The sequence below is a fragment of the Hirundo rustica genome, chromosome 1 (assembly GCF_015227805.2).
Source record: "Hirundo rustica isolate bHirRus1 chromosome 1, bHirRus1.pri.v3, whole genome shotgun sequence".
In the NCBI taxonomy this organism is placed as follows: domain Eukaryota; kingdom Metazoa; phylum Chordata; class Aves; order Passeriformes; family Hirundinidae; genus Hirundo; species Hirundo rustica.
In genome coordinates, this window is record NC_053450.1 from 103458894 (window position 1) to 103481447 (window position 22554).

General features: G+C 38.5%; 1 protein-coding gene across 10 annotated transcripts in view; it reads left to right on the top strand.

Moving 5' to 3' along the window:
- HECW1 (HECT, C2 and WW domain containing E3 ubiquitin protein ligase 1) overlaps positions 1-22554 on the top strand; it is a 260766-nt gene that overhangs the window by 161049 nt on the left and 77163 nt on the right. For 7 of the 10 annotated variants that reach the window (XM_040074231.1, XM_040073887.1, XM_040074309.1 and 4 more), the window contains 2 exons: positions 5769-5847; positions 15007-15176. In XM_040074231.1, the coding sequence (XP_039930165.1) occupies positions 5769-5847; positions 15007-15176 (249 nt within the window). The remainder of the gene's footprint in view (positions 1-5768; positions 5848-15006; positions 15177-22554) is intronic. The other 3 variants (XM_040073981.1, XM_040074379.1, XM_040074615.1) reach the window with 1 other exon arrangement.

Here is a 22554-nt window from a genome sequence, read left to right on the forward strand (position 1 = left end):
ATAGTATTGCCCCAGCTAGAGCTTTGCAAGTTTACAGTACCTGACTGTTTAATCTGTGCTAGATATTACTGTGGTCACAATCTGTGCTGTCAGTGTAAAATATTCTAGGTTTTAATTAGCATCTTATAGAATGGGGACTTGATTATATTGAGCATTAGGTCATATCCATGATGTTAACCATGGTATAAAGTCAATGACAGCAAACAGGTAGTGCAACACTTCATATCACTGTAATTTCTTCTGTTTAAATGGAAGAAATACTGACCTGTGGGAGGTAATTTATATCAGTTGAATGTTGCCATTCTTCTGCAGCAGAAGCTACTGATGCAGAAGTTCTTTGGCTGTCAGTGAAGAGTAAGATTATTTAATCTAGGTGTTTCTTCTACTTATGGGGGAAAAAAAATCATTTGGCTTAATCAAGTTACTTAATGTGAGCACAGTGGCCAAAAAAGTCCTCTTCCTTCTGATGGAGGACAGAAATCCTCTTCCTTCTGGAGAAGAAGAGTGCTACAGAACACTAAGACATGAGAGTGTTTTCCTGTGCTGTGTATGGGAAAGGCAGTATGTGCTTGTATTTGCCCACTGTGCATGTCTAGCTGTGGTAAATGCATGTAATAAAAGCATATTTATCCTGTTTTGTATCAGCAGGACTTTTAAGAATAGTTACATTGTGCTGCACAATAGACAAACACGCTAAAATGAATTTAGTGCTGCAAAAGGAGGTTTTGCCAGTGTGCTGCACTATTACTGGTCACTGTGGTGTCCAAAAGCAGATTTTCTAGTACAGCACTAGGTAGACACAGTTACAACAATTATTTTCCTCCAGACCTGTATTCACACTGTACCCATGTCCAGAAGTATTTGCCTCATCATAACTTAGAGTAACAGGGATGCTGAATAGGGGCACCCTAAGGGTGCTGTTTAAGCCACATTATTTTCAGGAGAAAATATTGTGCTTGTTACTCTTCCACATAATTTAAGTAGGCTAGTGAAGGGAAGGGTATTTTAGGAGATATTTTTAATTAGTTGTGAGAGTCTCTGTTTCTGGCTTTCTGCTTAGACAAATTTTTAGTGATGCGTTTGGAATTTTGCCTCAGCAAGAACTGATGGACTGTAATACTCTGGACTTTCTCAAGATAATTATTTTTTTCATAACACATATAACTAAATAAAAAGTCTCAAGGGCACCCTTTGCTAGTGTGAAACCTGCCCTCTTTCTCATTAAGAGTCACATAACTTCCTTCTAGCATTTGCAGGAACTACTCACAAGGAAAAGTGATTCCAGGACAAGACTACTACTTTTAGCTTTCAGTGTTCTCCTTTGGTCTTCTTTTTTCTCTGTACTGTAAAAATGAAAAGCATTACCAAAGCCGGACCGTTTCCTGAGGTCAGCAAGTCCCAACAGGCTTTAGTCTGGCCTCAAGTATCATCCCATGTTTCACAGTTAGCCATCACGGGTGCTGGTAGTCATCTTCTGCCTTGCTTCAGAGGCTGGGGAACTGTCACAGACCAGATTTTACAGTGTGTGTTTACTGGAGAATATTTTAAAGGAAGTACTGGTGCTTCTCTAACTGTGTGAGTGCTGATGTTAGTGGAAATGATGCTGGCTCCAATTACATTCAAAGAAATCAAAAGGAGGTTTGAACCTAGCTCAGAAAGCCTTTGGGTTTTGGAGAGAGATTCACTTAGGCTTGAAGTTGCAGCTCACGTCCCATCTTCATGGCTAGATACAGCAGAAGTGTGTAGTAAAAGCATATTAATTGTTTTGTATTAGCACCTGTAAAATAATTAGGCTGGGTTGCACAATGTGCAAAAATGGCATTATAGACAAAAAAAATCAATCTAATTCAGACTGGGCTCTCACTTGAAGGGCATAAAAAAGCACAGAAGTTATTGAGGGAAAATCACATTTGTTCCTTTTCATGTGAAGGACTTCAAGCCCATAGGATGTCAAGTGATGAGGTGAATGTTGTCTGTCAACTAATCGTGTTTTAGGTGGCAGTTGAGAAGACAGAGGGGTTTTTACCTCCTGATGACTAAGCTCAAGGTTTATGTACAGTGACAAAACTCCCAATGTAATTATATTGTAGCCACTAAAATCAGTCTGGATTTCCTTCATGATGAATGGTAAGCAGGAACAGTATGACCTGTGCACACCCCTATCCCAGGCCTCCAGATATTCAGAAACACATTTGATATGGCTGTTGATGAGCTCTGGTGACCACTCGCCCTCTTTTGCCCTGCTCTGCATCAAGTGCAGCCTTGTCGTCATTACTGGGGACAGTCTGGCATTGCATTAGGAAACAGTGAATCCAAACTGCAGCAAATAGCTTTCCTTATTTTCAGAAAATCAGACTTAATGTTGGAAGTTTTGTCTCCCTTACTTCCTTGCTGTTCCTTCTAACTTCTTAAAAAGCCAATATTAAAGAACAATCACTTTCACGGCCTTGCTATTATCCTTCCTATTCTTTGAGAGAGTTTGCCTGCTCCTGAGCCTGCTCTGGCATGCCTAAGGACCTGTATCATAGGTGAGGAGGTGCCGTGTATGTGTGAGGAGTGTGGCAGACCGGTGCCTTCAGACCACTGGAGGATGAGGAGCACAAGTTTGTGATGGTAGAGCTACACAGAAGGCTCAGTTGTATGAAGTCTGTCTTGGTTTTGAAAGACAGTTGTCTGCCAGGGAAAGCTAGAGCCTCCCTTGGAATGGAGAATGTAAACCCCCTTCCCTCCAAATTATTATAATTTTGCAATTAGGGGCTCTCAGGCAAAGATATGGGAATAGGAGTAATAGTTCTTTACTAGGAATATTAAAGAAAAAAAACAAAACAAACCAACTAATGTAGTAGTAAAAAAAAAAAAAAAAAAAAAAAAAAAAAACCAACCACCAAGCAAGGTAGCAAACAAAAATCCTGGAAAAACCCTGACAGAGTCAGGGATACAACCTGGCACCCTGTTGGTCAGGGTGTTGGAAGCAGTCCAAAGAAGTCCTCCTGGAGTAATAGATATGGTTCTGTGGAGTAGAGATGGTCCTGTAGAAAGTCCAGTGGTGACAAGATGGGTCCGGTTCTTTCTCTGGGAATCCAGTGGAAAAACCAGATCCCTTGTGTCCTTCAGTCCCAGTTTTTATCTAGCTGGAAACAGTTGGCTCCTCCCCCACTGTGTGGAGCATCTCACAATGGGATGATGGAATGTGTCATGTCATTGGTGGGCCCTAATGGGCCATTATCAGAAGATGTCCCCCCGGAGGATGGAGGGGTGGTGAAAGAGATAAGAAACACTGCCCCACCTGGTTTTAATGGCTGGGCCATCATCAGAAGGCATCCGCCCCCCTCCCTCCTGGAGTAAGAAGGATAAAGCATCTCCAAAAAAACAACTTTCAACAGATGAAATAGAATACACATTTTTAGGTTACATAATCCAATACAAGTCTTTAATGGTGCATCACAGGTCTCAAACCAAAGGACAAAAGCTTCTCTCCTTCAGCCTTTCTGCTGTGCATTCCCTTTCTCATCCACCTGACCAGGAAGAAAATCAGAAAAGCTTCCAGCAAGTGTTTCATTTTCCTAAGGTTAATTGCTAGACATTCTCAAAATGGCTGGCATGCTGATGTAGTGCTCCATCTCAAAGAGTTATGCAGGGGTCAGCTACTGAGGATGGAACTCTTTTGCACAGCAGGGCTGGCTTTTAATACGCCTGATTGTGTGGCTGAGTGGTGAGCACTTGACAGGGTGCTATGGGGTGCACCTGCTTCACAGAACATATGGACCCTTCATGAGCAAATAAATTTATTTTGTTGTTGTTTCACTTATGGGACTGGATGTGTTATTACTCTTCTTGTATAATGGGAAGCTTTGCTAGTGCAAGTTTGACCATGCTAAGGATGGTTTGCTTTTTATCGGGATTTGTGCCAACACTCTGTTATAACTGTCTAAATATAGTTTCACTTATGTAGATATGGTCCCTGAAGGGTCATTTAATAGCAAATATTTTAAAGTTTTGAACGGGTTTGCAGGACCCCATCAGATCCACCCTGATTTGTTCGAAATGTAGTCTGCTGAACTATTCATACTGGTATGATATATGACATACGTGGCAGGTCAAAATAAAACCCCAGAAAAATGTTGAAGGACTAGACAGAAGCGCCTTTTGCAAATGTGCACATATCTGGGTTGGTTGGTCCTGTTACTATCCTGGAAAAAAATCATGAAAAGACCATAAAAGTAAGCATTAAAGCGTAATGCGTGATCAATATCAGGCGGTGACATAGTTTGAAAAATACATGTTGGCAGGGAAATGTCATTGTTTCTTGATGGGATCACAACTTTGGCTAGTAAAGGTTGCTGTGTTCTTATCATAAAATTCCGAGAGTCACATATATTCTGATTTAAATGTGTCTCTATCCAGAAATCACTGGTGGCTTCAACAAATATATTGAAACCTACTTTGCTGAGAAGGCCAATAGTGCAATTGCAACTAATTAGCTGTGACCCAATAGGGTGTTTCCACTGTAATTTATTCACAGTCCCACCCGACTCAGTACCTTTTATCCCATTTAGATAGTCTGGAAGAAACAAAATTATTATGACTAAAAACCAGGTCCAGCAGAACCCATTATTTTATAAGGATGTCTAAATTTAATCCATATATTTTTGATCTAGGTCTCATCTGTGTGTGGTTGTTTAATCCCTGCTAGCTGGGCTTAAATACCCACTTGCCCAGGTTTTGCACTATCCGGGGGCAGAGAGCAGCTTGTTTTCTAAGTTAAGCTTGACTACACAATATTTAATATACTGAGCAATGACTCACAGCTGAGTGGGATTTCAGTTACTGTTTCCCATCAGAAATTGGAACTTCACTGCATAAATGCTGTTTTTCTTTTTGGCTGAAAGCTGAATGGCAAGAGTTGACAGGGAGCTGCTGCTTCCCGGGGGCAGAGCAGCACTTGGTTTGACTCCAATGTCAGTGGGAAGCAGTACTCATAGCACCATCTCCCTGCTGAACTTGGAGTCTGACACCCGATGGCTTCTCCTCTGCCTTGCTCAGGTACTCCACACAAAAACTACTGGTGGTAGGCTTCTCCTAATGCCCCAGACACTGGCCCATGGGTGTTGTTGCTTCCCAGTTCTGATCACAGCCAGAAGGCAGCTTGGGGCCTAATTTGCACAACAGCAGCTCACCGGTAAACTTGCTGAACCAAAGACTGACATTAAAAACTGAACTGTGGTGTACAAAGAGTAATTATGGATTTTTTTTTTAATTTATTTTTTTTTTTACCAGCTCACCCTCAATGCATATTGTTAGCACAATTCACAGTAGGTTTTTTGTGCATGGTACTAGTAATCTCTCAGAAGTCTTTCTCAAAGGTATGTAATAAACTTTCTGGAACAAGATTTTCCACACGAGTAATAAGATATTATAAAGATAGAAGTTGTTTCAAGAGGTGATAGCTACATCCCCATCCTTGCCTTACTACTTTTATCTCCTGATTAATAACTAGATCATTTTTGGGTGAAGAACTGTTCTATTCAAATTACAGTAGTATTTTTGCAGCATTCTGTTTTTTTAAGGGAAAGCTTCCAGGCAGGGATGACTTAGGTCATTAATGGTTAAATGATTATCTAGATAAGAATGTGGTTTCGGTCTCTGGTCGTATAATTGATTCTTGGTTGTAAAACTGACTAAGAGTCTCTGAAAAATACAGTTACTAAGTAATTCCCTGTTAAAGAGTCGTTGGACACTACTCTTTCTCATAATTCTTTATCTCCCAGCAGATTTTTAAAAGCATCACCAATGAAGACTCAGTCCAGGGACAAGGAAGTCGGAGACTGATAAGTTTTTCGTTGTCAGGTAAGTCACTACTGATACAAAAGTTTTAAGCCCAACAAGTTTGGGACTGATGTTACCAGAACCTTTCACATACACAAGTGTGTAAGTATATGTACGTATATATTTATGCATGGGTTCTTTGTTGCTCTATAAGTGATGCTGAGACAGAGAATAAAGATCTATTATTATTGCCACACTCTTTTCCTTCAGTGAAAGTTACATGCTGAAGTAGCTTGTTCAAGCAGAGTTCCGGGGCCATATTAGGTTTTTCTGTTTGCCATTAAATATCTAGGTCAGGGAAAGCAAGATCAAAGGCATGTGCTTTATTTATAGAGAAAAATGTGATTTGTGGTAGTACTGTGTTCCTTGGAAAGCATGTTCCACAGTCATGGCCTGGCCCTGAGGCAGATCCATGTGCTGTGGTGCAGAAAGTGCTCAAAAGTGACTCTCAGATTTCTTGAGCCAGAAGACTGTTCTCACTATCTGCATTTCATGCAGAATGCTCAGCCTCATTACTTGGCATGTCACTGCAAATTTTAAAGGCTTAATATGTTTCCATGTAACAGCTATGAACCATTTGATCTGGCTTTGGTAAGAACGCATGTAAATCACATCTGTAGAAACCAGTTTGTCAAAAGAGAGTGGTTATGAGCATGACTCTTATTTTGTAGTCTTCTGCTTGCTGACTGGTTTCCATCTTTTTTTAGCTCCTGGAAGACAAAGAGAGCAATGCTTGACTTGACTTGGAAATTCTTTGAGCATGTAGTACAGAGTAAATGTGTTACACTAGTTCAAAAGTTTTACAGGCATAGGCCTTTAAGTGTAAAGGCCTACTGATGGGCAAGCATCTCATTGTATGATTGATTTTGGCCATATGATTTAATTCAAGCTTCTCTCTATTAAGGATGCATGTCAGTGCTTTTCCAAATTAGGCAGCCAGTGTGGTTCCTGAGAGGTTGTGTGTGATTACATGGCAGATCAGACTGACACTGGGTATTTTTTAACACATTACTTACTTTTGCCAAGTTGCATGCTGGACATCCACCTATCAGTTGATAAAACCACAGGTTTAGCTCAACAGAAATAAAGAAGTAGACTTAATATTTTTTAATGTCCATGAATAATCTTACACAGAAAATGTGGCCCAGAACTAGTTAGTTTTTCATTCTCTTGGATTCTTTGGCCTAGTAAGCCAAGAAGTATCAAGAGCAGTAATTTGTGAGACTGCTAAATAATGTGGTGTCAGTGGACCCTTTTATAAACTAGGGTATCTAATGAACAGCTTGATTTAAAGTATATAAAGACTATACCTCATAATACGTTTGGGACATCTATTCCAGTGATTCACGAGCAATTAACCTGCATATATATCCCATCCATAACACCATCATAGCCAGGTATGTGAAAGGCCTTGATAAAATAATTTTGCAATTATTTAATCAGAAATCTAAGTTATCAAAATAGTTCCATTTAGGTCTCTCTGAAATTAACAGATTAACACATCACAAGGATTTATTACCAACACTGCAGCAACAAAATGTTGTCTCTCTCAAAGCAAAATTACTGCTATTCCTATCTCTGTTATGCTAGCCAATAAAATGCAAATCAAGGCAGACCTCCTAGAGGCATCAGAAGGAACTGGGATTCTTTTCCATTTGCACTGCTGTCTCAGCAGTAATCTCTCTATTGTCACCCACTTTTAGAGACTTTTCCTTTTCAATATCTATATTTTGATATACTGTCATCTTCAGTCATTAGTAAATACAGTCATTACTTAAAAGTTAGGTTTCCAAATTATGGTTGATTTAGTTGCAATTTAAAAAAAAAAAAGTGGCTGGAGTGTCCTTAGTGTGACTGGAGTCCATTGCATTAACACAGAGGAATCATGCCCTAGGCAGTCTATAATCTAAAGCATGCAAGGAGAGCTATGCCTTCTGCCATATATTTTTTTTTAGAAGAAAAGGTTGTTAGAGTGGGAAAGAAAAATCTCAAAGTAGTCCAAATCACAAGAAATGCTGAGCATGAATGCATTTCAGTTGACTTGTATTGCTTTCTCTACCATTGAGAGAGTCCAATGAGACACTATGTTAAATGAACTGTGTGGAAACAGTTTTTTTTTTTCTAAAAAGCTGTTGACAAGGTGCTTTATTCTTTCTGTAGTTTATTGAGTATTTGGTTGGACAAAATCAAACTGTTTCACTGGAGGGTATTTTTGAGGAAATATTTCTAGATTGAATAAAAATGTCAAACAATGAAAAAAGGTGTAAAATGATCCTTCAATGCACATGCATATGACTAGCTTCTTGAGAGTGAAATAGCAGAGTTTGCCCTATGTCACTAGGAGGTTTTTTTACTTCATGTTTGCTTCTTTGAAGACTGGAAGTTGGTCCTGTGAAGGACTGGTTTAGATTGCTAGGTACTGATCTCAAAGAAGGTAATTTCCCGTGATTAAGCGTCTTAATAATTCTTATTATGACTATATTATTATAGCTTTCATTATTTAAAATACTAAGAGAAATATTTTAAGCCTAATTTAGCTAGACTGAAAAAAGCCTTTAAGGAATACTCTGCAGTCTACTTTGCATTTACTTTTCAAATGTGCCTTTTCCACAGTTACCAGTGAATGTCACACTTCCAATAAGGTGGCTGAAAAGCGTCAGAGCTCACTTGAATGAAGTACAAAAGGAAAAAATGTGCTAAGTTTCCCAAGATGTACCAGCGACTTCACTTGCAGGTTCATGATTTAGCAGCAGTATAACGCATTTGCTGAAAGCCCTTAAAACCAGTCTTGGCTGGTATATTTAGAAAGTGTTATCATGAGGTTTGCATAATATGCCTCCTAGCTCTGTGTTGCATCAAATAATTTTTTCAGGCTTTAATATTTCACATATCTCATGTTTTTTGCACACTTTATTTATAAGTGTCCTTGAGGGAACAAATTACCAGAAGATCTGAATATTTCACAAGCATTCAGGCATTTATCTCCATCACATCTGTCTGAGAATCTTGTTAGTTGTTTTTGTGTGGTTTTCAGGCCAGGTATTCAAGTAATAACAGTTGTCAGTTTATAGAAGTCAGAGCGTAAATCACAACTGAAAATAGTGTAAGGTCTGCTAAGGGTCATTAGTTGTTAGCATGAAATGCTTGTTGAGAATGCAGATATATAATGCACTTTATTTACCAACAGCATTTTAAAATTCTCGTGACTGACTTTATAGCTACTAATTGCATGCCTTTTTCTTACTTGTCAGATCTTGTGTCAAGGTGAGGTGGCTTTTTATCATGTCCAATACACATTGTGCCTAGACGTATGCCTAGACTAGCAGTTTGAAAGGTCTCAGAAGGTTTTGAATTCAACTACTCCATTCTCCTATTTAACACTTTGCCCCGTGGTGGTGAGCTTTGTGTGAGTTTGGCTCAGACGGATCTCACAGAGAGGTGTGGAATCAGGATCTGAGGATACCAAGATGGTACTTTGCTCCAGTGGTTAATCACTTTCGGTGATAAAAACGCCCCCTTGCTGTGATAAGCTGTTCACAGTAATGTGTGTTTTTCTGTGTTTTCCTTCTTGACAAAGATAGTTTAAAAGGTAGCCTGTCTTTCAGACATTTTGGAATAATTAATTCCCCTACTACTTTTCATTTATTAATGCACCTAATTTCTTCCTAATACCTCTACTGCCCTTCTTTTAAACAAATGAGAAACCCTTTTGTTTTCCTTTGAAGAATTGACAGCTAGAAAAAAATATTTTCTTCTCTTTTTCACTGTCTTTAATATTTTTCCTGGTAGTCTCATGACAGAAACGTTTTAGTTATCTGATCCACTTAGTCTTCTTTTTAAAACTCAGACCTTAAAACGCCTTCTTGTGCAATTACACTAGCTCTTTCTTTTCTCCCTGCATTTTATTTTGAAATAAAAGTGAAGTTTATCTATGCATCTGTAATTGCTGAGAGCAAAAAGAAGCACTTTATTTAACTTCTTGCATATCATCAGTTGCAGAATCTCATTCAGTAGCTGATGAAGTCAGTCATCTCTTGTATTTTAAGTAGTGTCCTTCTAAATTCCCCTGCATTAGTGTGCTGTGTTGGATTTTAAGACTTCCTATCATAGCACATTACTGTTTGATTTCTAGAACTCCTTAATATTTGCTTCTTGAGATCTAATTAACATCAGATGTTACTTCTTAACACCAATGTTTAATTAAATTTAATTAATTTAATTACATTGAATTGAATTAATTAACACCAGATGTAACACTTCTACAAATCCATGCTCACCTTCTTCCAAAGAGGTGATTGTCAAATAAAGTTTGGTATCATACACTATTTCATGAGTCAAATTGGCATTTCAATAAATGGAATATTGCTATGCTCTTACTATTGAAATATTGTTCCACTGACCGTAACTGAAAGTATTTCTTTAAAAGCACATGGCTGAGAGGCAGTACCTATGTGCCTCCCACTGAACCTTGAGCAAGCGGAGTTTTGTTGTTCCTTTCTTTGAAGCCATGCCTATCTCTTAGGTAGCTCAGGTCAGCAGGTGAACTGCTAGCAGCCTTCTAAAATAGTTTCTTCTTGTTCTGTCCGAAGTCTACGAAAGTAACACTGACATATCAGCGCCCTGGCAATTACCTTCCCTCATTGGTAGTCTGTCCAGATACCAGTCCTGTTCAAGTATGTTTTTTCAGTGTCAGAACCAGAGCTGATAGCTCTTTTGGATTTCACAAAAGAAATCTGAAGGGAAATGATGGAGCTGTCCATTGATATCCTAATCAGCAACTCTCTTTGGTGATGGATCATGAAGATGGTTTATTGTGCTTTGATACATGATCAGGATCTCAGTACGATGAAAGTGTTTTTTACTTTCTGCCGTTAATTAACAGATCATAGAATAAAATCCATTTTGGTATTCCTCAGGCTAGATCTATAATCTAAATTGACTATAGTCATTCCAGTATCACTGGGGTCTTTACAGTGTCCTGTTAACTTCATTAGTTCTGTTTTCAGGTATGTTCTTGGCAAGTCTGGCATAACTCAAGATGTCTTCATTTTCTCAAGGGGGTCAAATGGCTCATGAGGAATATGTCCCATTTCCTGGTCCTGAGATCATGAGGCTAGTATGCTAAATATGAAAAATGTGAATTTGGTGGGTTGACCATAGAATTTCTTAGATTACGTTAATTGTCATTACTTGGATGGTGCTTGGGAGTACAAAGGACGTTCAATGCTAGGCATTTGTTAAAAGGAATTTGCAGTCTGTTTTAAAATACCAGTATCAGTTTCTCAAAACTAGTAGCTCTGCTCCTTAAAAGTCTGTGACCCTTCTGTTGGGTTGTAGACCCTGAAGTTGTCAGTAGAATATTCCATAGTATATGCACCATCAAGAGACTAGATGGACCGAGTCTTCTTGAGACACATCTATAAACTGCACAGAATGGCCTTGTGTGTTATTTCTAGGAAAATTCTATTAGTAAAGTCTTCTTATCCCTTGAGAAGAACAGCTTCCAGCTCCCTTAACTTACTCCTGACATATTGATGACCAGACTAAATGTAGTTAATTTAGAAAACAGACTGCTCCAGAGTCTGGTTCTCTATCTGATTCTCCATCCTTTTCTGTCATGCTCCTTTAGGGAGCATGGGTCTGGTTGAATACCTTGCTATGTCTGTGGGAAATTGAAATAACATCTTTATGGTAGTTTTGCTCATCATTACTGTCAGAGAATCTCCTTTCTGAGCATAACAAAACCTGACTCTTCCCTGAGATTTTGAAAGCTTAATGACTTGTACTGAGGCAAAGTCAAGCATTGTAAAACACAGAGGTGTTATAGCCGTGTTGTTGGAATTGACATCCCCACCTGGCTCCAATAAATACACTGGTTCACCACAAAAATAGTCTCCATCACTATCCAGTCACCAGTGCCCCTAAGTTTGTGATGCTGTACGGCAAATAGATTTGCTAAATGCTCCTTTATAAAGCAAACAGGGGAGTCTACAGCGCACCTTTGGAACAGAGGGTACATGCGTACAAGTGACCCAGTGTAAAGCTTCCCTAGGTCTCATCCAGGCACCTGGAGATCAGCATATATGGAAAGAAAGCTTTGGAGTTGGAACAAATTAATGAGTCACTTGGTGACAGCAGCAGGCAGCAGTTAGTACAAGGCATTTTTCTCCAATGAGGAGAGTCTAGCTGAAACAGGATGCATGTACTTAAAAGAAGTGCAAGTCTGAGGCAGTGAAAGGCTGTAATTACTTTGTCTTTACCTGGATTTCTTCCTTCTGTCATCTGTCATGAGATGGCCTGACATTATTAAACTGTTAGATGTGTATAACCTCTTTCACACTAAAGTGTGATTTATGACTAAATGAGAAACTGACATATGGTATATTAATAACTTTTTTTAGGAGACTGGATGAAAATACACCTTTGCAACCATAGATGAGTTATCTTTGTAGCATTTCCTCATATGCCTCCAAGAAATGCACTCTAAAATTACAGTGTACAACAGGGTATGTCCCAGCCTTCTGGAATACATTCATTCAACCAAAGATTTAAATTCAGTTAGCTTCAGACCTTCACTTAAAATTTTAGTATCTTCTGAACCTTTTTTTTCTGAAGGTGATAGAGAAAAATACTTGCATTTGGGAAGGCAGAATGCCTGTGATTCTTCTGTTGGGGAGTTTTACTGGAGTGGTAAGAGTTACAACAGCATGTTACAGCAGATAGTTACAGGACCTACAGAGAGGTTTTGCTTCAAATGAAATGAAATTCTGCTTATCTGCAGATACCCATGTAGCTTTATTAAGAACTTTTTCAGTTTTGATGCTCTGTTTTTCACAGAGATGAGAATTTGTGATGAGATACATAATTGAGATATTTGTACTTGGGAAAGCTATTTCTGCTAGTTTGATTCATACTTTGGACAAAAAAATTGAAGTTTTTAACTGATTTTTTAAAATTTGTTTTATTGTGCAATTTCAGCAAGAAAATTACACAAATAAAATTTCCTGCCACGTGCTTAGCTAAATTACTTTTTATTTTTCCCCTCATCTGATTACAAAAATGAGACTATTAACTGAGGTTAGGAATACCTTCTTCACAGCTGTGCTTTAATTCCTGTAACTGGAAAGAGTCTTGTAGATCATCCTAAATGTATTTTCTTTATGATGCATGATGTATAAGTATACATAATTGGGTGCTAGGTGTTTTCTATCAGAAGACTACTTCGTTACTCAGTGGTACCCAAAGATAGCATGGTCTCTCTTTGAAGGAGAAAAAAAAAAAAAAAAAAAAAATAGAAGCATATGTAGCAATGAATATTTCAGTTTCAGACTCTTTTGAAGAAGTATCAGAGAGAAAGAAAATGAGATCTTTCTCTCCTCTCATATGTTAGCAGTCTGAACTAATACACTGCTGGCCCTTGTTATTCATACTCCTTTTGCAATCTTGGTTTTTCTATTTCTTGAATGCATTTCAAACAGTACAACTTCCAAAGCAAAAGAGTTTGCCATATAGGATTTCAGCAGGGCTGTTAGATGAGATACATGCTGGTTACACAGAGATTGTGCACTCAGAAAAAAAAAAAAAAAAGGGGGGGGGGGGCAGGGTTGGGAGGAAACCACTGTTATCTTTTTGAAGCAGATAATTTTCTTTCTGTGGTAGCATTACTAGAACCATGGCAATACATAGTTTCAACAATGTACTTTCAAATAAGCTCTTAGTAGTGATGTCCTCTATTTTTATTTTTCTTGTTAATTGTTAGAGAATGTGTCAAGAATGAGATTCTTTAAACACAGTCTGTTTCAGGACCATCTGTCCAACAGCTTTTGAATATCTGCAGCATGAACTGTGTGGTGGAATAGATGAATAAAACCAATGGAAAGAAAAGCAATTCTTTTCAGTTTGCACATTTTATTGTGTTGTCTATTACCATATGTTAAGGAAGCAACACACAACTGTGTTTGATATAGCTATTTTCTGGAAAAAATACTGATGATGGCGTGAAATGTGTATGATTTTCAGAGTCATTTAAAATATCTGCCTTGAGGGTTTTTCATGGTCTCCCACAGCCTTCTGGAATAATTGGGTTTTAATCAGAGGAGAATTAGAAGACTGTGAAAATTAATGTTTTCAAAAACTGCCAAAAAGAAAAAAATGTGTTTAAATTGAATATTTAGGTATGCATCTATGTAGTTTTAGAAACCATTTTGTCTAATACTTTTTTATTTCTACAATACAGCAAGAGAAAATAGGCAGAATGCAGTACAGTGCTTATAGCCCAATGTGAAATAAAGTTTTAAACAGAGGAGAATCTCCATGCAAAGAGTGGTGGAAAATAAATTAGCTACTGAACTTGCTAATAGGAATAAGTGCTTTTATGTTCCAAAAAAAGCTCAGAAATGCATCTGAAAAAAGAGAAGACCAGAGGGGTCAGTCTGTGTCTGTTGAGGCAAAATTAATGATATACCAGCAGATTAGTTTGCATTTCATCAGCTTCACAGGGACAGATCATAATGGGCATTAGGTCTTTCTTCAGAACATTACGGGGAAATTTTCAAATAAGTGCCTGGGCATTTTCTGTGTGTGCAACACACATTGTGCTCCCTGGGAGTTCTACGGCTGTAAAGCCCTGCTTAAAATTTGGACGTTATAGACAAGAGTTTTCCTAAGGTGAAGTTAACCCATGCAGGGAAGAAAATTTGTAAAGTGGGAAAATTTGTAAAATTACTTCTCATGTAGAAGAAAGTGGTGTAAAAGCTAAGATCTGTACAGTGGAAAAATTGATACCTGGGAAAAATTACTTCTATTGGGTACCAAATGCCATGACTTTGGCATTAATTGATGGGATCTCTTTTTCTGAGTAGTCCTTCCACTACAGTCAGGCTGAGCAAGGGCTCAGCTTATCAGAAAAAATAATATGACTTGAAGTTCCATAAATATTGATTTAGAAGCTGAATCAAGCTGCACAATGAGGCTGTAAATTTGCAGTTTTATTATGCAATAATTTGTAATCACAAGATCATTATAGTTTGGCATTACATTGCCTCACAATAAATATAGTGAGTTTTTTCACATTCTTACCATATTAGTTGAGTTCATTTCCAGTTCCATATATACTGTTCCTAGCATCCCAAAGAGATGCCTGGCATGTGAAAAATGATCAGGTTCTTTACCTTCTTTCAGATTTCCAGGCTTTTGGTCTGAAGAAAGGGATGTTCTTCAATCCAGATCCTTATCTGAAGATTTCCATCCAGCCTGGAAAACATAGCATCTTCCCAGCCCTTCCTCATCATGGACAGGAGAAAAGATCTAAGATCATATGTAACACCGTTAACCCAATCTGGCAAGGAGAGGTAAGTAGTTGCAGGGTTAAGCTGAGACTTTTCTTAAAACATGGACATTACTCTAGTACTATCCCTCTGGGTTTTTTTGTTTGTTTGTTTTTTTGTTTTTTAAATTGAGTTCTTAGCTAAATAGTTGTTGACCTAACTATGCTTGATGTATTTCATGACTACTTATCTCAGTACAAAAGGCTTAATTAGCTACAAAGATGGGTGGTACATTAAAACTTTCATATACTTTCAGTATACTTTCAGTGTAGGTTGTACTTCATTGGTGTAATTTATGAAGTTGTTAATTATTGAAGGCAGGCATAAAACAGAATTGAAAAACAAACTTGCAAAGCATGAAAGGCTGCTGCTAGATTGTCATAGTGTTCTTACATAGAGACATTATAAAAAGCAGAACAAGTACGGCATGTAAATAAATAGGAGCAATGTGATTGAAAAGCATCAGTGGCAATATAAATCAAAGGCAACTTTGGCATTTTTGGCCATCACCTTGAAGAAATAGTCTCTAGTCTGCTTCTTTTTGTTGGAAGGACTTGCACGTATTAATGAGATCTGAGAGTTCAATGCTGCCTGTTGTTTTTAAATTACGTGCCAAATGGCAGTAGGCAGCAAAGAATAAGGAATCTCTGTGAAATTAAAGGAGCCTGACATACTGGGTGTGATTTACTGGTGTGCTCTGTCACAACAATATCACCACTGCAGGAAAGAGTAAATAGTAAATAAATACACTGCACAGATTTATTCAAAATAAAATGCAAATTTTAAAGTAGCTGAGGGATATTAGGTCAAACTCGATAGATATGGAACTATGAGTAGGCAAAAAGACAGCAAGAATTAGGATTGAATTCTCCTACCTGGAAAAACTAGATACCACATCAGGTCATGTGGCAGGTGGAGGAGGTTATATGACTGGGGAAACAAACTTGAAATCAGTCAGAGAAAAACGCTTTCTAGCAGGACTTAATTGAGGACATTGTTATGAGGCATCCACCAAGTCATGACTTCTCTGTGGAGCCAAACATCAGATGTGTCTGGTTGAGAGGTCCCAGGTCCAGCTGTGGACATGGTCAAGCTGGAACTGGCATAGAGAATCAGGCAGTTGGCAGAGATCTTTCAGTAAAGTGCATAAGACAGAACTAGAGGGGAGCAGGTATGAAGGGGGAACTTGCTCTGTTTGGGACACTCAGTACATAGGGTTGTGGGCCTGATAAAATGTCACGGGTGTGTTCTCCTCAAGCCATGCCAAATGGCTGAGTCTGTGGGCTGACATTTCTTTTCCAAATGGAGTTTGGCAGTGAGAACAGGAGAAACAATGAAATGGCCTAATTGTGGACATGGGAATGCAAAAGAGCACAGCTGGCTTCCAGTTTTGCTGTTCAGCCCCTAGGTTTTCTTGATTGTGTGCAAGCGTGCTGCTTCTCCCTTTCTGTTGTTAGCCTGTGAGTGGCTAAAGTGTGTAAAAGAGCCAAGCCATGATTCAGCATGTTCCTCTTCTGCCTTCTCCTCAGCTGATATTGGGATGTTCAACTGCGTGCATTTGAACACTGATTGCAGTTTGTGCAATCAGCCTGTCTGAACTCTTTGTTTTGCTACTGAAAAGCTACACAGAAGACCATAAGCCTGATTTTCTGCAACTTTGTCCCTTCATGGGGCAAGGGGAGAAGGAAGACTGAAAACTATTGCTGAATCCTGGTGGTAGCCATTCTTCTGTCCACCCTTTTCACTTATGGTTGTGAATATATGAAGTGACAAAATAATGAGGATTCATAGCCATTTCATTAAGAGTATAAGTCTCAAGTTGTTTCCACAAAAACAAATTTTAGGCAATGTATTATTTCAGAAGGGACATTCATCGCTCCATGTGAATAGAAGGCAAATGTTTTTTGGTTGTGGGTTTTTTTTCCCCCCCCCCCCTTTTTTTTTTTTTTTTTTTTCCCAATTGAATGACCTATCTGATTTTGGATTGGATGCTAAACTTGAAAAAAATCTGTAATAGGGAAATAAAATTATCAAAATATCTGCAGACTAGGATCTTTCTATATGTTCTTGATTACCCTTGAGCAAATTCAGAAAGAATCAATTCAGTTTTGTAGGACTTCATTACTAAAAGTCCTACAGACTAAAAGATGACTGATTCAGTTATATGAATTTGTTCTGGTATTCTTTGTCATATACTTTTCAGGCAGTTCTGTTTGTATAGTAACCACCTGCATTATATAAATGCTCTGGGAGCTCTCTGGTACCTCAGGCAAATTTTCATCTGTCTCATGTAATATTGATGATCATCTTCATTTCATAGGCTGTTCAAATGCTGTTCAGCACAAGTTATCCTGACAAAGCTATTCTTCCATTGCTCTGATTTGCAGTACTTTGTACAAGGAGATACAAGGAAATGAAAATTTCTTACAGATGAGGAGTAGCAAGTGACAATTTGACACTTTCAGCAGGGCACACCATAGATGTGAAAGAGCACTCACACTGAGAATTGTCCGCTGAAACTAGTTAAAGCCCAAGGCGGTAACTTCTTATAGAGAGACGTCATTTTGAACATGTTTCTGTATGTTTTCACATACAGAAACAAAACCATTCAGAAACACCTGTAATGTTAAACAAGCGAGGGCCTCGAAACCACATGGCACCGGACAGGCTGACTCTACAGCCCCAGATTAGGCAGGTATTGCCCTGCCAGCCCAGACAGTTGCAAAAGCACAAAGGGTGAATAGTCCTATCATGCTGATCGGAGGTAAAATGCAAAGAAAATTTCAGAAGGAAGTGCCTATTTCCCAAAATGGGAAGTAGAATTGAGAAGGGTGGATGCTTATCTTCTAATATAGATAGAAAAATAATGACACTATTCCCATATTGTTCCATATTGAATCTGTGCTGTCACATTGCTTGGAAACAACTCATTTAAAAAAGATATAATTTTTCAGAAATCAGTGACATGATACACAGTTCAGACAAGTAATAGATCACAGGAATAAAGCAAAGTGGTTTAAAACGTAGTTCACATACCTCCAGCTGGATAGGAAATTCTATGGTTTGGCAGATAAAGTAATTCAGGTTTCTGGACTTTACCTTAGATATATTTACGGTATTTCTTTCTTAACTATGGCAGTTTGAGCAGACTGTTTCTTCAATTCTTGTTATATTTACTGATGAGTGGAAAGAGAGCACTGAGGAATGGCCAATGAGATGACTATAAAAATTGGCTGATGCAACCACTCACCATATTTGAGGTAGTAGGAAGTGTCATCTGTTAAATCTGTTAAATAATGCATTGAATTTCAACTCCAATAATCTAACTCCAGAGGAGTAGATTGCACTAAAACGGGACCCCACTACTGGGTTAAAAACAGTCTCAGCTTCCTGCAGTTTCACCCCTTGTTTCTTTGCCTCAGCTTTTACAAACGCTGTTAAATTATAGTTGAGACAAAAGAGTGTTTGGAATGGCTGCCTTGTCGCTCTGAAGACAGCCACATTTCACTAGGGAATTTAATTGATGTGCATAAGCAGAGAGCAAGAACACTTAAGAAATAGCAGTTAGTATGTCAGATCTGATACACAGATTTACAATATTTTCAGCTGAGTAATTCACGCCCTCTACACCTCAGATAAGTCACAACCTTTCAAAAATATTGCACTTGAATAATTTCTCACGTGAGCTGTCTCTTGAGATTACCAATTCAATATCAGAAGAAGGAAGCACTCAGAGGCTTGTACACCAGCAGGAGGTGGCTTCTGTAGCTCAGGCCATCATCAGTAATAGGAGCACTGGGTTTGGATGCTGCCTGCAGGAATGCCAAGATACAGCTGACTATCTGGGTGCTGGTGTGTGACTGCTTTTCTTAATGCAGAGTTGCGACTTGGGCACTGATTCTGTGATCCTGAATGCTGAACCTGTATGTGATAGACTGCCCAGCAGTTCTGGGACTGAAAAAAACTTTGCCAAAGTAACTTGATAAGGCAATAAGGGGTTTATGTTAGCTCTCTGCCTCTCTAGGGGCTTTATGTTGGTTGATAACAATGTGCTACCTGATGTAACACAAACTTAGAGTCAATACTAGGTATGAATCTAGGGGGACTCAAGCAGGGGATCCTTGAGCAAGGCTAAGTCTTTCCAGAACAGAGTAAAACCATTGAAGATGGTTTAATATATTTGAATCAACAGTGTGAATTTAAACTAAAGTGAGTTGTACTTGATCTGATTTTGATCTAATATTTAGAACAGTAGAATGCTGACAGTCTTACCATGGCCTCACAGAATCATTCCATAATTTCAACAGAAGACCAGAATAAAAGCAGTGGAAACACCACACTGACTGAACTCCTTATTGTTGAACCTGGATAAGCTTTTCTCCCTTCTACTGCCAAATACAAAAGAATGTGCTGTAGAAACTTGAAGGCCTTCACAGCTAAGCATAAAAAACAATATATAGGTAAAGTGAAATCCAGATCCTGAATTTAGTATGAGTTTCGCCAAAGTTGTCGTCAGGACTGAGTGAAGCCTTGAGGGTGGTAGCTCCTTGTAGCTTTACAGCTAAAGATTTTAATATCTCCTTATGGTTGAAGTGTGAAAGCCCAAGACAACTTTAGCTTCTTCAGGAATGGGTTATGGTGTGAAAAATTGTCTAGATTTTTTTAGGATATTATTCTTCTAGAACTGGATTTTACTTGCAACTTCTGCATCTGGAAGACTGTCAGTCTTGCTAGTTTGTACACTAGTGCTGATGAGAGCCTTCAAATATTTTCACTCTTTGCTGTGCTAATAAATTTGAAGATAATTCTGAGATGAATCTGAGGGAGAAATCTAGAAGGCCAGTTTGCTGAAGGCCCTATCTGACTTTGAAGGAGTTCAGTAGAAACAGTTGAATCAGACTTTAGAACATCAATGTGTGCATTTATGTGCATCCCTTTTGTGGCAGGGGGAAAAAAAGCCAAAAAACCAACAATTTTGCTGTGCCATAATAATAAAGAACTGCATTGGATTTGGCCCCCTGCAGATGCTGCTGTGTTCCAGCAGTCTCTTGTAGTAGGCATAGGGCGTGTCCCCACCCACGGCAACCGTGGAGCTCTGCCCTTTGCACTACTGACTCTGCAGTGTTTTGTCTTGTCACTAAGGATTACTGTAGAAAGCTTAAGAAACTGGAATTCTTGATTTTTTAAAATTCTTATCCAGCTGTTGGTGCAAGTAATGTTATAGGGGAAGTAGTGACATGTTGAGGAGATTTGTGAATGAAGAACAGAGTAATACAGACAGAGAGTGGCATGTGCATTAAGACTGTAATTGTTTCACTGGAGTATTTGAAGCAAAACCCACTAATGAAATATTCAGCTGAAAGAATAAGTTTATCTTCATCCATCAAATGTAATTCACAGCCTTTTAAGATTTACTTCTATTTATATCATCCATGTACATGATAGATATCACAAATAAAATTTAATTCTATTGCTTATTCAACTCCAAATCAAGAGCCCAATTCTTCCTGTCACCAGTGTATTCATTTATCCATCTTTATTATACTGACTTTATTATGCTGTCTACCAATTATTATACTGACTGTTTTTAAAGAATTTGACTTGCCCATAACTTGTTTGATTGGTGCTAATAGATATACTCTGTTCATTTCAACAACTTCCTTGATATTGCTCTTGAGTCACTGGGATCCATCTGTATTCAGAGATGCAAACACCTTTGGTAAAAATGAAACATGGGAATGAATCATCACCAGTAGCTGGCTGTCTATGAAAACTATTCTGAGTTCTGGAAGTGGTTCTGTTCTCTTTTATAAATGGATACAGATGCATTCTGCCAGGTCAGCATGAGCATGGGCCTTTCTTCTTTACCTTATATGTCATGCGTTTAGGTCCCCTCAAGATCTGTTCATATTAATTAAATTAATCATATGTGTCTGTAAAACCATTGCTGAGCCTGGAAGCAAATAGGCACTGAAAAGTAGGTTACTATCTGAAGCTCTTCCAGTGGTGTTTACTACAGTGCTTTACAGATCGTGCTTGAAGATGCCAGCAGTGATGTAAAATCAGACTTACATTTAGATCATAGAGATGGTGTGAGAGTGTGAATGTCTCAGCTGATTCTAGGTAGCTTTGATTCTGATTTGTGTCTTGTGAAAATGAATCTGCCAGAGGCAGCTGTGTAAAATCTCTGTAAATGAGCAAAGAAACCTAATGACTTATTACTGACCGGAGCCAAAATTGATGATAACACCATTTAAACCAAGGAGACTTAATATGTTAATATGTTGCTGTGATTTTCTTTATCATGCCATTTTTGCTCTTTACTCTCCCTCCATTTCTCTATTTCTATGGAAATAATTAATTATACCATGTTGATTTTTGATGCTTGAGAAAATATCTGCTAAAGCATTTTAAGGATCCGCCTGGTACAGATTCTCTGGTGTCTAATAAGATGTGCTATAATGCTGGAGCTCTTCTCTTAGTGAGGAATTAAAAGGATCTCTCTCTCCTGTCCTACTCCCTCTTTGCATTAAATGTGTAGGAACAAAGCAATCATTGCATTTCTTGCCACTCTGTAACAAGCGGGACAGGCATTGACAAATGGCTGAAGAAGTGGGGAAAGTAGAGAGATGTAATGACTTTGCATCTAGAGCAAGTCTAGATATCATAATTCCAGAGAGATGCAATCACACCCTAAAAAGGAAATAATTGAAAAAGACACTGGGAAAATAATACACACACTAACTTGTTCTATTGATCATGGTTCTTAACAATTCTCTGGGTCCACCTATAATAGTATTTGTGTTCCATTCAAGACACCCTTTTCAAAGTAAATCTTCTGCTCTCCCCACTAAAGACACTGCTTGTCAGTCCAGAAGTGCATGAGCTCAACTACTCTCAGCGGAAGGGAAGTAAAGAGATGTGTTCCAGGAGTGCACCAAGTGCTTTTTAGACAATAAATGGGAGTTCAGTCCAGGGCACCAGCCTGGAGTCACTTCATCGTAAAACCCTTGCAACATGTCTGGATGTGGTAGTCAGGTGCACAGCACCAGCTGCTTTTCTCTCCAGATCCACTCACATTGTACCATAAATCTTCCTAATGCAGACACAGCCAAGACATTCCAGAGGTTAGGAAACATCAGCCTCCACAAAGCCTCCTTTCTGCAGCTCACAACTGCTGTTTTCCCCCAGTATACCAGGGATCGTCGATCATAACTTGTGTTCAGACTTTCTGACTGTAACTTCTTTTTAGGAATACACCTGACAGACAACCATTTCTTCTAACAGTTCTAATACATTTCTAGAGGCAAATAAAAAGGTTTTCCCCTCTGGAGGTCTGTACTCTTTTCCAAAGCCTCTAACTCAGGGGGTTTTTCAATCTGGGATTCTTCCAGATGCAAGG